Source organism: Battus philenor, unplaced genomic scaffold, assembly GCF_028537555.1.
Source record: "Battus philenor isolate CCGP_79_NKW_IND1 unplaced genomic scaffold, ilBatPhil1.0.hap1 SCAF_23, whole genome shotgun sequence".
Lineage (NCBI taxonomy): Eukaryota > Metazoa > Arthropoda > Insecta > Lepidoptera > Papilionidae > Battus > Battus philenor.
In genome coordinates, this window is record NW_027181686.1 from 1,059,378 (window position 1) to 1,074,545 (window position 15,168).

The following is a 15,168-nucleotide window of genomic DNA, read 5'->3' on the forward strand; positions in this document are numbered from 1 at the left end:
GAAAGCATTGAAGGCGATGTAGTAAAAATAGCGAATTCAAAATTTAGAATACTACATATTATTTTTTTGTTAACTATACTCGCAGGGTTCAAGTGGCAGGTCGCAGAGGGCGCCTAGCTGAAAACCTCTTTTATGATGTGACACATGGGGTCTGCAAAGGCCTTGGATCAGACCTCTACATTTTACTAGTTTAAAATAATTATTATTTAATATCTGTACGCAAATAGGCGTCTTGAAAATGTGGTGCTAGAGACAAACACTCAGAATCCTCATGGATGGTGCACCAAATGAACTCAATATAAAAGTCTAATAGAATCAGGCGTTACCTCGCGGAAGTCCTTCCTAACTAAGAAAGGGACTAATATATATCTACTTCCGCTATGCAGCAGTAGTCGTGCAATAAAGTGTACCGCCCGCCAGCCCAATGAAACACCGAGTCAATGTTTAGCACTGGTCGATCTAACATCTCCTGAGGATGCCCCGTGGAGAGTTGAAACACGTGTAGAGTATATTAACGGTGGTAGTTGTGTTTCGCATTGTTTGCCGCACGCGCATTTATCAGGGGGTGCGGTGCACTTCATTGCACGACTACTGCTGCATAGCGGAAGTAGGTACATATTAGTTCCTTTCTTAGTCAATGTAAAAGAGAGACACGTGCAAAAAGAATACTCAACAACGACTCAAGTTGTTTGGTGGTGGAAGGTAAGCGATCTTGTCGACACTATACAACAAAATAGACAGATCTAATAAAACTGCCACTAAAAAATAATTTAACGCCTTTACTTCTTCAAAAACAGAGGTACAAGGCGACGCATTTCTAGAGCAGTGACCAAAGAACCAACCGGAGCAATACCATGACCATTCCTATTAGAATGATGAAGAATTTTGTACTACAGAAGTCATAGGACTATCGCATTACAATAAAAAGAAACTTTATACCGGGAGATTGTAAATAGATGAACAAACTTTAAAGTTAAATGAAGTGGTCACTAAGTAATCCTAAGTGAATAATAATGAGTTAAAAATAAATGATTTTTCAATTTATATTATAGCAGTTTTATTATTGTAATAATGCAGTTTCTTCAATGTCAATTTTGATCTCTATTAACACGTTCACTGCGGGCCCAATTTTGAAGAACTTTCAGCTGGTGCGGCTGAGGTCGAATCAGCCTCAAGCTGAACTTCCTAGTAGTGCGGTTGAGGCCTTTTCTGCCTCATGTTTCAATAATTTTTTTTTACAATATTAAGTCAATGCTTCGCAGACATAAAGAAAGCTATATTTGTTTTTGTCATATCTCATACGGTTGAGTGTAAACAGCCGCCGCACTAGAGAGAAAACACGAGTTTTACGCGCCGCACCAGTGCAAAGTCTACCATGAGGCTGAATCGGCCTCAAGCCGCAGTGAACGTGTTAACTAACGTATGTAAGAAAAGGACCAATATTTAGCCACTTCCGCTCTGTAACTAACGTATCTTTGTCAAACTACCTACAGTTCGTTGGTAACCATTACCTGGATGATTACTATTCAGTTCAGGTTTATCTGAGATGAACGTCGATCAGATACTACCTGTAACAACAATAGATGTAATTGTTTCTGTGCCGGGCCAGGAAATCGGCCACCCTCGTCTCGCGGCTTAATTGCCCTTAATATTAAACTAATAATTGATTCCGTTGCTTTGTTCATAGATCTATGGTATGTATCTTTGACCTCTTGTATATTGCTTACAGGGTCCTTAATTGCATGAATCTGAAATGTTAATGCTTAGTTGTCGATATTAATGTCTATTTGATCTATGTTATTTCTATTGCGTCTATCATCATCATTTTAGTCATAGGTCATCCATCGTTGGACAAATCTTTTTCTATAGATTAATGGGAATTGAAGGAATTCAGTGTCTTTGGGGGACTTTAACAATGTCGTCTGTCCAACTTATGGGAGGATATTCTAAGCTGTGTGGTCTATACTCCAGAACCTCAAGGTTTCAGAGATCGTATTTTCTGCTGTGTTAAGTGTAAATGAAATTAAAAGTGGAGAAACGAATACCCCACCTGTTGCCAGAACTGCGCGAGGAGGTATATCCTTTCTTTCTTGAAGAGCCAGTCCATGGAGTGCATAGCTTGCACCTCCGCGTCCGATGCGGCGGGCAGGCTGGCTGCGGCCGTCGGGTGCATCCGGACGTCCGCTCCGCGCTCACTCCCGGCGCATAATGACCCGTCACGCCGCCCGACGCGCGCCAAATTCAAACTTCGAACTCGCCATTCTTAAATGCAAATAGACAAAGAACAATCGGCCAGTTTTGAATCGATTGTTCTTTCGCGTGCTACGTTCGCCTTTTTTATTTCTTTGTCTTCGTTTCTTATACGACCTGGAACAGAAAAAAAAAAGGTATTGAAAGGGGAGTTTTAACATTGATTCTATTGTCAGACGATCGGCCACTTCGAGTTTTCGTGTCGGAACTAATTTGGTTACGTTCGCTATACTTTTTGGGGGAGAAAAGAATTCAACTAAACCGAATTCACCCCACGAATTTGTAAAGAAATTTGTTAGAATCAAATATAATCTTGATATATGTATGTTCACAGAACCGCTTGTGTTTCTTGTGAACTGTTTTCATATTAGATCGTTTGGAACCTTCGTAAGCGGAATTAATTTTATTTTAATTTCTATTTAATTAATTAGTAAAAATTTTCTGCAATAACCACATAGCATGGAAAACTAATCTCCACGGAGACCCTAAGGCTTAAGGGTGAAGACCATAGACCGGTAATAAAGTAGACAGATGTCTGTGCTAAAGTTATTGGAAGACGCTGCAGAGCCCACCGATCTTATTGGAAATTGAAACGATGGAGGTCTTAGTCCAACAGTGGACGTTTCACGACAGAAAAGATGATAATGATGATCAAATAAAAAAAAACACAATTCAAATTAATGTGAATAAAACCAAACATCGATTTTAAATCAGGTGAGATGGAATAAACAAAGAGATAAAACCAAATCAAACACTGAACTGTATGTAACACATAAGTGTTGCCACAATCGAATGTAACGGAGGCATTTAGCACTTCCCCGCGAGCCCCCCTGGCAACCCCGAGCGTAGCTCCCAAAAACTAACTTATCGCCTAAAACAAAGAACAGTAAAACCGAGACTTGTAAATTTTCGCCTCCATTCCAATTCATAAGCGACAGCGTTTATTTTTATCATCATAATCACTTTTGTGATACGAGCATTTTTAATGACCGTGTTAAATATATATACAGGGTGATCGCTTAAAGATTTAAAAGCCTAAAATGGATGAATGTATAACTTACTATTAATTAATATAGAAATTATAATGTACTGATAAAAAAAACCATTTCAATATACAGATTACTACATATTAAAATTATTTATTGTTTACGTTCCTGCAGATTTTAACTGTCAGATATTAGTAGCCTATTGCATTCCAAAAGCAAAAATAAATAGATTTCAAAATGATTACTTTATACAGTGATTATAAATTGGTCTAAAAGCTTCAGTTTTTTATTGACAAATGTGCTATACATTCTGCCATATAAAGCTTTCACACTTGTTTCCATCGATCCACAAGTTGGGCAGACAACTTTGTTAAGATCCTCTGTCCTCTGAAGATAGGTTAATAAGGTAAAGGTCGCTTCTAACGCTCGTATTGTAAATATATGACGAAGGCAAAAGTTTAGTAGTGAATGACTTATGGTTGATATGACTATCAATACTGTATAGAGATCAATGTATTGGAGATAATACTGAGTCTGTAAAATCTAAAGGCTTCAGACAGGTAGAAAAGTCAGAAAACTGAGATAATGGTGTAACATTATATTATTACACCAGGAAAAATTATATTCTCAAACGTTTTCCGCTTGAGCGTATGACATGGGTCGCGTACGAAAACGGTGAATTACTGGCGTGTCAATCAATAAACATGATAAGTGCGAGTTTCGTGCGGCGATATGCAAACAGTGGCACTTCGCACGCGGACCCTCCCTCAACCACCACTCCCCCCCCCTCCTCTCCCACCGGACCGTTTCCGTCCCGACGCTAACCGCACTGGCCGCATGTCCACTCCTTTGTAGTTCCACATTTCCATCTACCCTCAATATCGATTAAGTCTTTGTATTAAATTCTTTTCATAATAGATACATCATGCAAAGTAACCTCGTGTATCGATGATCATTTTCAAGGTCATCCAGTGACCACTCGCTGGTAGGTGCTGGTCTTGTCTTGTCTCAATGGGCTGGTTTCCGCAACTAAGCGGCGTTGCGTTCATTTTGCGTCGTAGTTTGTCTTAATCAAACCAACCCACCTCTTCGAGGATTCCAGATCCAGTCGACTGGTAGATGCTGATAAGGAAGGTTCTTCTCTAGGTGATCCGCTGACAGTCAATGTGGAAATCGCATGGAATCTGACATGTGATTGAAGCAATCTTTAGTGGATGTCAATGCCTTGATTCTCGATACATTACGATTTAAAAATAAAGGCATATATACACGATGGGTCATGCCTGTCAGCATTATTTCACCCTCAGCACGTCCAGTGCTGGAAATAGGCCTTGTATATACATTTTCAACAGGACTGGTTGAAAGTGGCATGGATCCAGTGTCTTCAGGTTGCTGATGCTGTAAAGTTCTTGAGTGGAGACCATCGATCAGAAGGCTCAGTATATGACGTTCAACTACAAGGTAGACAAAATACCTTTATACAGTCTGTGGCAGGTCTATATCTAGCAGTAATGTAAGAATCAGGTGAAAATGATATAGGCTTGTGTAAAAAATGTCTATTGTCGCGTGAGTTAACAATAGTTCTGTTGCAGAGAAATTTAGGGAAATCCCCGAATTTGTACCCATGTCACATGTATACTGATTATGGAATTTGATTTTAGTAATTCAGTGAAAATACGTTAGCGTGTTCTTTCACTTTCAATATTTTCCGATTGAATGTTAATATTTTTAAATTTATTCATATATTTTGATGAATTCCGATAAGATATATATATATATATATATATACACTTTATAATTCTTTATATATATATATATATATATATATACGACTACTGCTGCATAGCGTAAGTAGCTATATGTGTGTTCTTTTCATACAAATTTTTATAACTGAAAGTAATTTAAAAGTGTTTCTTCTCATTCTTGCACTTGTCTGAGTGGTTGTGGTCATGCTCCGGTTGGTTCTGATACCCCTGCTGCTTTTCATAAGCATCATCATGTAATTTAGTTTTTGGCGAAGTGAGAGCATTGAATCACTGACTTATTGGAGATAGTTTTGATGATGTCTGTCACCAGGTAGCTTGCATTACATCACCTAATGTTCCAATGAGTCATTACGGGTGATATGTAAAAAGAACTTGAGGATTTGGATTTGCATAGTTGACGATGACCATATAGTATCTGTCTCCAGTACTATATCACCCGAGCCTCTTTTTTCCGACAATCAAGAATCTTCGGCGTCCACGTATCAGGCTTTTTAAGTTGAACATTTATAAAGGTTTAATTTCTAAGTAGGTAATAGCATGTCATATTTAAAAAAATTACAATTAAATGCGTCATTGAAAAGTGAGTCATAGAGAATAGAAATTATTACCATTACACTCTACTTGTTCCACACAAATGTTTTGTTATTAGTTAATATTCATTAGGGGGAACCAGATGTGGCAGATAAGAGGCAAGGCGGGTCGCACAAGGATTATTAGCGCGACACACAGACATGAACACACTTGACACACAGACGCACGCGTGACATTATTTTTTTTTAATCTTTAATTATCCGGTTAAATCCAATATTGATTTATACACTGTAAAGATAAACTATTTATCTACATCATACGAAATCAGTCAAAATGTCTTCAATTAGAGATCATAACTAATGTATATTTTTTTCAAATCAATTTTGAACCCATCTTCAGCGCTTATTTTTTAAAACTTCATTAAATTTGATTCTTAGCTGATATCGTCTTTAAATAAATGATTTTTTAAACTAAATTTCAAATCTTCATACCTTATGGTCGCAGAGATATCGTGATGAATATGTCCATACATAGGTGGTAATCTCTTTCATATAAATATATAAATGTTACTACGTCATGTCACAAAAGAAAGATGTTTTTAAAATAGTCCATAAATCTCGATTTGGAAATAAACGGAACATCCGTAGGCAGAACTGCAATTATCTTTGTCGATAAAAATAAAGTTTCTTAAAAAAAAAGTAACGTAGCTGTCAACTTGACGTTTGCACAAGGCGAATATAAAGAATCGTATTCACCTGTCTATTCCGACAGAGCACGAAATTCAAAATATCGAACGCGAACATTGAAATGACTCTTTTAAAAAAAAAAGGGCAAGTCGAAAATCGAACGTCTTGGGGCGATAGACAAATTTATGTTTTCTTTTTATACGTACCAGTTAAATGCGATATGGTCTCTATTGAGTTGGGGATTAGATTTATTTTTGTTTAACAAATATTTTTGTAGGGTAGTCGTATATTTGCTATTGATAGTGATCTACGCGGAAGCGTTCGCGTGTTCGGTCGACATCGGTCGAAATATCTTAACAACTTTATAGTTCGTCAAATCGCATTATAGAAAACATTTTATGAATCAATAATACACATTTGACACGAACAGGCACTCTTACTTTCGTATTTAATTACGAAATTATTAAAATAATTTATAATTACGTTTATAATTATTTCATATTCACGCTTGCAAAATAATTAAAAATAAATAATCTATTTTCAGTTATATTAGTAGCATGGATTTTTAATTTTTCAAAATTAAAAAAAAAAAGTTTCCTATAGATATACTTCTGGTTTATTAGGTGATATATCTAGCTTTATTTCTCCATTGTAATTTAATAAATATATTTTTTACAATTGGTTTTTTTTTTTAATATTTTTATTATTTTTTCAGAAATCCTTTGATGACGTAATTATTCATTTATGTAATCATTTTAAAAGTTAAACAATAACATTAGAAATACACTTCAAAATATTGGAACAATTTATCTATTTACTGTGTATTCTTATGATTATTCCTTTATTCTCCATATTAATCAGTAATTTATATCTCTATGCTTCTTCTTTGTCCTTTATCTTCATAGCTGAAGGTCGCACCCTTCGTGGAAAGCTTGGACTCGACAGGTTGCATCCACAAGGATCATATTGGTCAGAATCTTTTTCCCTACTTCTCCTATAACAACCTTTGGTTACCTTCGAGCTTTGTGATCAGAGTCAGCTGAGTGCAGTTCTCCTAGATTCAGTTGCGTATAAGATGAAACAACTGAGCTATTTACAAATAAACCTTATTTGTTTATATGTCAATAAATAAAAAAATCTATGTCAGTCTGTGGTAACGTGATTATGATACAATCGTCTGTCAAATTGACAGCTGACATGCACACGTGGGGTCTTCGGTCGTGGATCATTGAAAACGTGTTGTTTATACCCAAGCGAATGGTCATACGTGAATAGATTATTAGGCGTATTGATTTAAATGTTATAATATATATAATATATATATGGGTACCGGAAAGTAATGTCGTTTCTGTCGAAATATTTTACAGAAAAAACCGATTGATTTGTTACCCCTCTGGTATTTATTTTGTATACTAGATGGCAAAAGGTTGTTGATAACGAAGGTGAATATATTGTTGATTAGAAATAAAAACTTGGTAAAAGTGTAGTCGTGTGAACTAACTTAAGAAAGCGACATTACTTTCCGATCCCTATATAGTACACCCTATCCAAAAAATCTATGGTTTCATGTTAAATTACGTAAATATTTATTATAATCAAATTACTGTATATTAAAACTATTTATTGTTTACCATCTGTCCCTTTTAGACTTTTTTACTGGCAGAAAATATTGACCTGCAGCATTCAAATAAAAAAAACACGAATGTAACATATTTCAGAGTGTAAAAGCTTCATAGGTATGGAAGTATGGCTCATTTGCTCTTCTAACTTAGAGATTTAAGTTATATAAAATAAAAAATGTAATTAAACCAATTTATTAAAAATCAAACTTTACATCTAATAAAAATAACTCTGTACACATATATTGTTAATTTAGAATCATTTATAATGATGAATTATATACAAGAGAATGGTCTTCTTCCTTGTAAAGACTTTTTTCCAAGTTGTTGAAAGGTTTTAATATGATCTGTGTTATAAAACTTATTATTTTGTATTTCTTGGACTCGCAAAGAATCCTCGAATTTTCTTCTATTTGAATTTTATTTGAAAAGAAGCGAAGTATGGCATAGAATATATTACCGAATGTAGCATTGAAATGTTTATATTTAAACAATTTAATCAGCGTTAGTGCATTGTACTCTTAACACCGAACCAACCACGCGTGCGACTCGAACGAACGCATGTCGCCGAGTGTGATTTATTCATACATTACCGCCTCCGATAACAGATAATAAAATTTAAAATAGACAGGTGCTCGATATTAAACGAACTGAACATGGCCGCAAACAATTTTATCACTGCCATAAATAAAAAAAAAACTTAGACACCCTCACACGTAAATATTTTTAACCGCATTAAAGAAATTACGCGTCTATTTTTGCGGCTTCAATAATAGATATAAAACCTTATTCTTATCACATAAGGTATAGTTTCGTTTAAAAAATATTTTATTAATTGCGTAAATAAGTTTGTTTCTTAGTAAGCCGACAAATTTATAAATACTTTTATAAAACTATATCTATGATCGTATTACAAGCGAATAGAGTTGAAAATTGTTTACAATTGATAGTATTGTATGAAATTAAAGTTTGTACGTGAGCTCAATATCAAAATGGCAGTAAAACGTATCGTGCATTGAAATATAGGTATCGTGACAGGCCGCCGGTTCGGTTTCAATCGATGTCTTTCGTTTGGTGTTTTTAACGGCTCATATTTTCTTGTAATTACTAATTTTCATGCGAACTTTCTATGACAGGGGGACGGAAAATATATGGATTGGACTTTTAAATAATAACATTTTGTTATTTATTTATGTAATTTATTCCTAATTCCATTTTTAAAAATAATATCTAACTTTTTTTTTGACAAGTACATTCCATGAAACTTGAATTCGTTCCAAAATAATGCGAGTCAATAAAATTACTGTATAATTGAATAAAGGATTTTTGATATAATAAAAGTCTTTTAACAAAATTGTATTTAAAAATATATTTATAATCAGCTGAACGCACACTTCGTGTCTTTATATTGCTTTGAATAATATTTTTAAAATCATATTATATATTACCAAAAGACACGTTGTATGTCGATATTATATATTTATAAAAATCGACAAAAATATATGTATACACTATGTTACAATTGTAGAATTATTAACAATAAAATGCAATTTAAATTTTTACTTATAAAACCGCATATTTTTTACTCTGTGCCAATCTTTGACGTTTGACATCAGGTGCCAAAAAGGGCGGGAAACGGAGCGAAAACGCGCGGAATGATGGCGACGTCGAATCGTTAAAGAATTTGTCAATAACAAACAATCAGGAGATAAGGCGAAATCGAAAATTGCAATTCATACAACAACCATGACTGGCATTTCGCATTCGCCTTTTTGAATTCTTCCTCCCCTGCTATCTTCCTTTTGTATTGTTAGGCTGTTTGTACACTTGAGCTATTTAATTAATGTCAAACTCTGTGACGTTCAGGAAAGGGGGAAATGTGAACGGGAAACTATTTATTTTATTATCATTGTCTTTATATTAAACTAAAACAATTAAAATATGTACATATATAACATTAAACAAGATGATTGTTTACTTATGTATAAGCTATTAAGAAGTTTTCAAAGTTCGTATTACTATATGTAAAATTAATAATTGTTTACTATACTGTCCCTGCAGATTTTTTACTGCCAGAAGATATCGGCCTGTCACATTTGAAAACAATTTTTTTTCAAAGAGATCACTTTATATGGCAAAACCATTTTTCTATTGCATCTTAACTCTCTCGAATCTTAATAACTAATCTTTCTTTATAAGGTTAGAACTAAATTTATATTTAGTACTTATACCTTTGTATATCTGTATATGTATATATATATTAGGGGGACCGGAAAGTATTGTCTCTTTCTTAAGTTAAATCCACACGACTACAATTTTAACAATTTTTTATTTGTAATCAACAATATATTCACCTTCGCTATCAACAACCTTTTGCCATCTAGTATACAAATCAATGCCGGAGCAAACAAATCAATCGGTTTCTGTGAATTATGTCGATAGAAACGACATTACTTTCCGGTGCCACTAATATATATATATATATACTAAGGCTTAAATGGTTGATATTATAATGTTGATATATATCGAACATTGTTAAAATTCATTCAATAAACGATTTTTTTATGACTAGAATCCTAGGCAATGATGTCGCTTGATTATTTTGTTTTAATTTTACCTTTACTATTATGTAATAATATATAGCAAATGTAAAATGCAACACTTTATCATTAAATATCTATATTTATCTTAAAATCTGACGTTACGAAAAGTTATATTTTTTTTCCATAGATAAAAATTATAAGTCAATTTAAATACAGGTGCAGTGGATGCAAGCCTTTAGCCTCCTGCGGCAGAAGTATCCGCGAACTTTGCGCCAAATATTAGCCATATTTTTCGTTTTTATTTCGCTCTATTCCGCAAAACCTTTGTATCCCTTTGAACTGCCCTCGGCTACGAGAATTTGATTATTTCATTGCAGTTCTTTGATTGATGGATTTTAGGTTTGATTTTTGTTTTAGTCGCCGTGCATTTACAAATTTTAACTGGTTTTTCTTGATTCATATTTAAATTTCTTTATTAAACGAACGATAGATGTATAGACAGACATTTTTATTGATATCAAATTGAATTAAAAATCTGTTTGACGTCTATTTATAAAAGCCTTTAGCCCTTTCACTAGAACAGAGCCAAGGTACCCCATGCCTGTAAAGGTGACTGAAAGAGTATCAGGTTCGCGGGCGTTAAATGTGGAGGCATTCATCATCCACTCAGTGCCAACTGAAAAAATGCAGCAGCTGGAGACCTCGTGTTGCAGTACAGCGAGGATGCAGGGGAAGACAGCTTCCACCCAGGATATGCTTTGGCATAGTACTAAGTGGCAGCTACGGGTTCCGTTGGTAATTACAAGACGACAGCCTAGAGGGTTTAAGAGGGTAATCCACATAGCCCTGTCCTCCTCCCAGAGTGATAGGTATGCTCCCGATACCTAAAAAAGTACATCTATTAACAAGTTCGGGAGATGATGTTATTAAATAACCTCTCTCAACCGGTCCTTCTGGAAATTTCTGGAGAAGGTTTATGTCCAGCTGTGGGTGTCTTGCGGCTGAAATAATGATGATCACAATATACTTCCGATACTATGAAGTTTTGGAGATACTTAATTATTCCTACAATATTCAATGTCAAGTTGAATCTACCTAGTTCAGATGATATGTTTTCGAACTGGCCTATGAATTAGGAAGTGTCTGTCGGCTGGCATGAAGATGGTGATGATATATTTAATAAACAATTCATTTATAAAGAATTCCATGATGTGTTCATCTAGGCGATTATATTTTAGATTATTTTATTATGTATCTTAAATGATGAATGATTTTTTTATCAGAGCTACTAGCGCGTCTTACATTCTGCCAATAAACGTCGCGAATCGATAAACACAAGATAATTAATAGTGTAAATCCACAACAACAAAAAAAAGTAATTATTCCACATATAAACAAGGTTAAGAATGTATATATATGCAAGCGACATTTAACACGAGAAAGAAAGTTTTTAAAAGCCTTCATTATAAAGTTTCGGACAGTTGAACCATTAATTTGAAATGACCTTTAAAATTTAAGACGTGTAACAAACATTTTACCTCAAGAGCCACCTGCTTAATTAGAAACACGGTGAATGCGACGGAACATGCGATTTCCGAATTAAAAGTATAGATTATCGACACTTTATATTCTTCTCCACGGCCGTTCGTGATCGGCGCGACATTAATAAGCTAGTGTTGTGCCAACAAATAAATATATTCGATGTTTTGGTATCGATATATTTTTTATCGATTACCTTTATATCGATACTTTATACTTTTTGGACGGTGCAGCCAAATATCATCTGGAAGCTTTGGACTCAGTTGACTGAAGAGCCCATAGGTTAATTAACAACGAAAAGCTCTCAAATAGCAGACTACACACCCTTGAGCATCATCGACAAGTTTCCAGCTTATCGATTTTTTATAGGATGCACTTTGGAGAGTGCTCGAAGGCTTTTTTCGAACTGATTGAGCCATCTCTATCATCGGACTACCAGACGCAGGCAAAAGTTTCATCCATACGTTGTTGACATACCCAAAAGTCGAACTAAACGGTTTGACAGTTCGTTTTTGGTAAGAGTCGCTAAGATTTGGAACGACCTGCCTTGGTCTATTTTTCCTGATGAGTTGAACTCAGGAGCCTTTAAGAGTAGAGTGAACAGGTTTCTTTAGGATAGTCGTGTACCACATTCGTCTTCATCTACACTTTCCATCAGGTGAGATGGAAGACAAACGCCTATTCCATTACAACTATATAAAAAAATAGGCAAACTTTTTTAAACAATGTTGGATATATTAAAACTATTTTACAAGAATATCAAGCTTGCAACTTCCATTTTTAAAATACAGGATGGTAGATTATAGTTTATATGTTTGCTGTCAATACATTGTACATAAAATTTGATATATTACATATTAAAATTGACAATCTATCCTTGTTGACTAGTCAGAAGTTATTGACCAAAAAAAGCAGTACATTTAATATATTTCAGATTAATTATATACAAGTCGTTAGGAAACAGATGTAAGTTTTAAAGGAATGAATGTATGAATCATTTGCTGTCAATATATGATATATACTGTCCAAAAATCAATAGTTTTCCTAATAGAGTCCCTAAAGACATGTTTCTAGAAGTTATTGACATATTACTATAGAAAAAATAATTATTATAAATTTTTTTAGAGTGATATAAGGTGTGATCGTAAATATATATGATTGTATATATTAATAACTAATGAGCCTGTATTAAGACGTTATAAAAACATAAACATAACCTATAATGATGTTTCGAATTTATTGCGTCGCACCATTAAAATGGTTAATAACAATTTTAATATAAATTAAACCGATGTAGAGAGATTTTAACGTATTCTTACCTTCACAAGTTCCGGTTGGTGTATAAAAAACCGTTTCTATATGAATATTCAATACATTTCGCCCCCCCAACATAATTAAACACATTTCTTCCCATACATCAAATAGGTTATGACTTAACTGAAGATAAATAACAGAGATAGCGTACAGTTATTTTTAAACTAAACACAAATATATCAAGGGTGCACTCTCGGGTATAATAATTAGACGATTTATAATTCATTAGGGATCTAAAACAGTGTGAGATGACATAATTATGGCGGCTAAAAAAGGCGGGAAACGAAAAAAAGTTTTTTTTTTACAATCGAAGAACAAAGAAGTGAAGTGACAGGGAGCTTATGGCGGGAATATGTATCTATTTGCTTTTAATAATATCCATTTGTATATCACAGAGTAAAAATTATTTATTTATATTTAACAATTTGATTTTTTTTTTATTTTTCAATTAATATTATATTTATGTTGATGGATTAAAATAGATTTTTATAATATTCTTAATTCTATACTCTTAATTTGAAATAATCGAATAGACATCCTATTTTTTTATTATTCGCTCAATTTTTTTTTTCATTTTGATTTGACCTCTGTCTAGCCTGATGATATACTATGACGTCTAAATATTATTTAATATTTAGACGTCATAGTATATCATCAGGCACAATGGTACACTGCGAGGTAGAATCGATTTTAACAACGAGGAATCGACAACCAAACGATATATATATTTGTTTACATACACGCACATATATATACATACAATGAGGGTAATGTATATAAAGAATTTATAAAGTCTTTGAAAGAATATATCTACATACCGTTTTTTGTTTGTTGTGCTTAACTGATATGCGCCTAAAGGAAATGACTACTTTGTTAGACATAGTTTATTTAAGATCATGTCACCGGGGATTTACAAGAATTTTGTTATCTTGTGTTTGATATTGCTATGAATCGGATATGTCTTTGTTAACTATAGTGTATGACAAGCTTGGACCTTAATAAATAATAACACGAGGAGTGTAGTTCAAAATTAGAACAGCATCGTTATTTTTTATTGTACTAACGATTCGTTTTTCAAAAAGGGGAATAACCTTTTAAAGATTGTTTTGTTATTTTCTTTTATACGTTTTTGTAACGTCTTAAATTAATTTTTGTTGTTCTAACATTACAATAAATAATTATCATTGCAAGCGTCCAGAGACTTCTGGCCGCCATATTATTTCTGACAAACCTAACCTCAAATTTTTTTTATTTAAATTACCCGCATGATTTTGAAATATAAAATAGTAAATGTTACCTTCTCAAAACCTTGGATCTTACTACAAAGAATAAGAGAAGTTTTTAAAATTAGAGCACTAATGTTCTATAGTTAAAATTATAGCACCTTCGATTTGTGTTCAAAAAGGGGAACACCCTTGATTAAAGACACGTTTTTTGTAACCTTATATCACTTATAGAATCATCTTGAATTACATTTTTGTTGTTGGCAGAACTTATTAATTTTATTACATTTTTAATTTGGGAAAAGACATAGAAATCCCAGCAGTGGGAGTATTTGAGTTAGTATATTTAACAGCCGGTTCATTCATATTAAATCGTCACTCGATACTGTCGCCTTTGAGTCGCGTACTTCAAGCGGCTCATACATCACCCGGACAAATTTAGAGCGCACCGAATAATGCGGTCCGTCATTACGGGCCGTCACCTGTTCGACCCGAGATCGGACGTGCATCTATATTTATTAGTATTATAAACAGTTGCGACGTTGTACCGTCTCGTTCCATCGCTTTTGAATATCGTATTGCTGTCTCTGTTTTACACCTGTCATGTTATGTCATCGACATTTTAAATTGCGATTCTTTTTTTTAAATCGAATTTAAGAATTTCATTTTTATGCTTATTTTTTTCGTCGTAATTTAAAAAATATATAAATA

General features: G+C 33.7%; 1 protein-coding gene across 2 annotated transcripts in view; it reads right to left on the reverse strand.

Moving 5' to 3' along the window:
• Window positions 1-15,168, reverse strand: part of ct (homeobox protein, cut) — a 236,168-nt gene that overhangs the window by 203,392 nt on the left and 17,608 nt on the right. For both annotated transcript variants that reach the window (XM_068767222.1, XM_068767221.1), the window contains exon 2: window positions 2,051-2,367. In XM_068767222.1, the coding sequence (XP_068623323.1) occupies window positions 2,051-2,173 (123 nt within the window). In that variant the 5' untranslated portion in view covers window positions 2,174-2,367. The remainder of the gene's footprint in view (window positions 1-2,050; window positions 2,368-15,168) is intronic.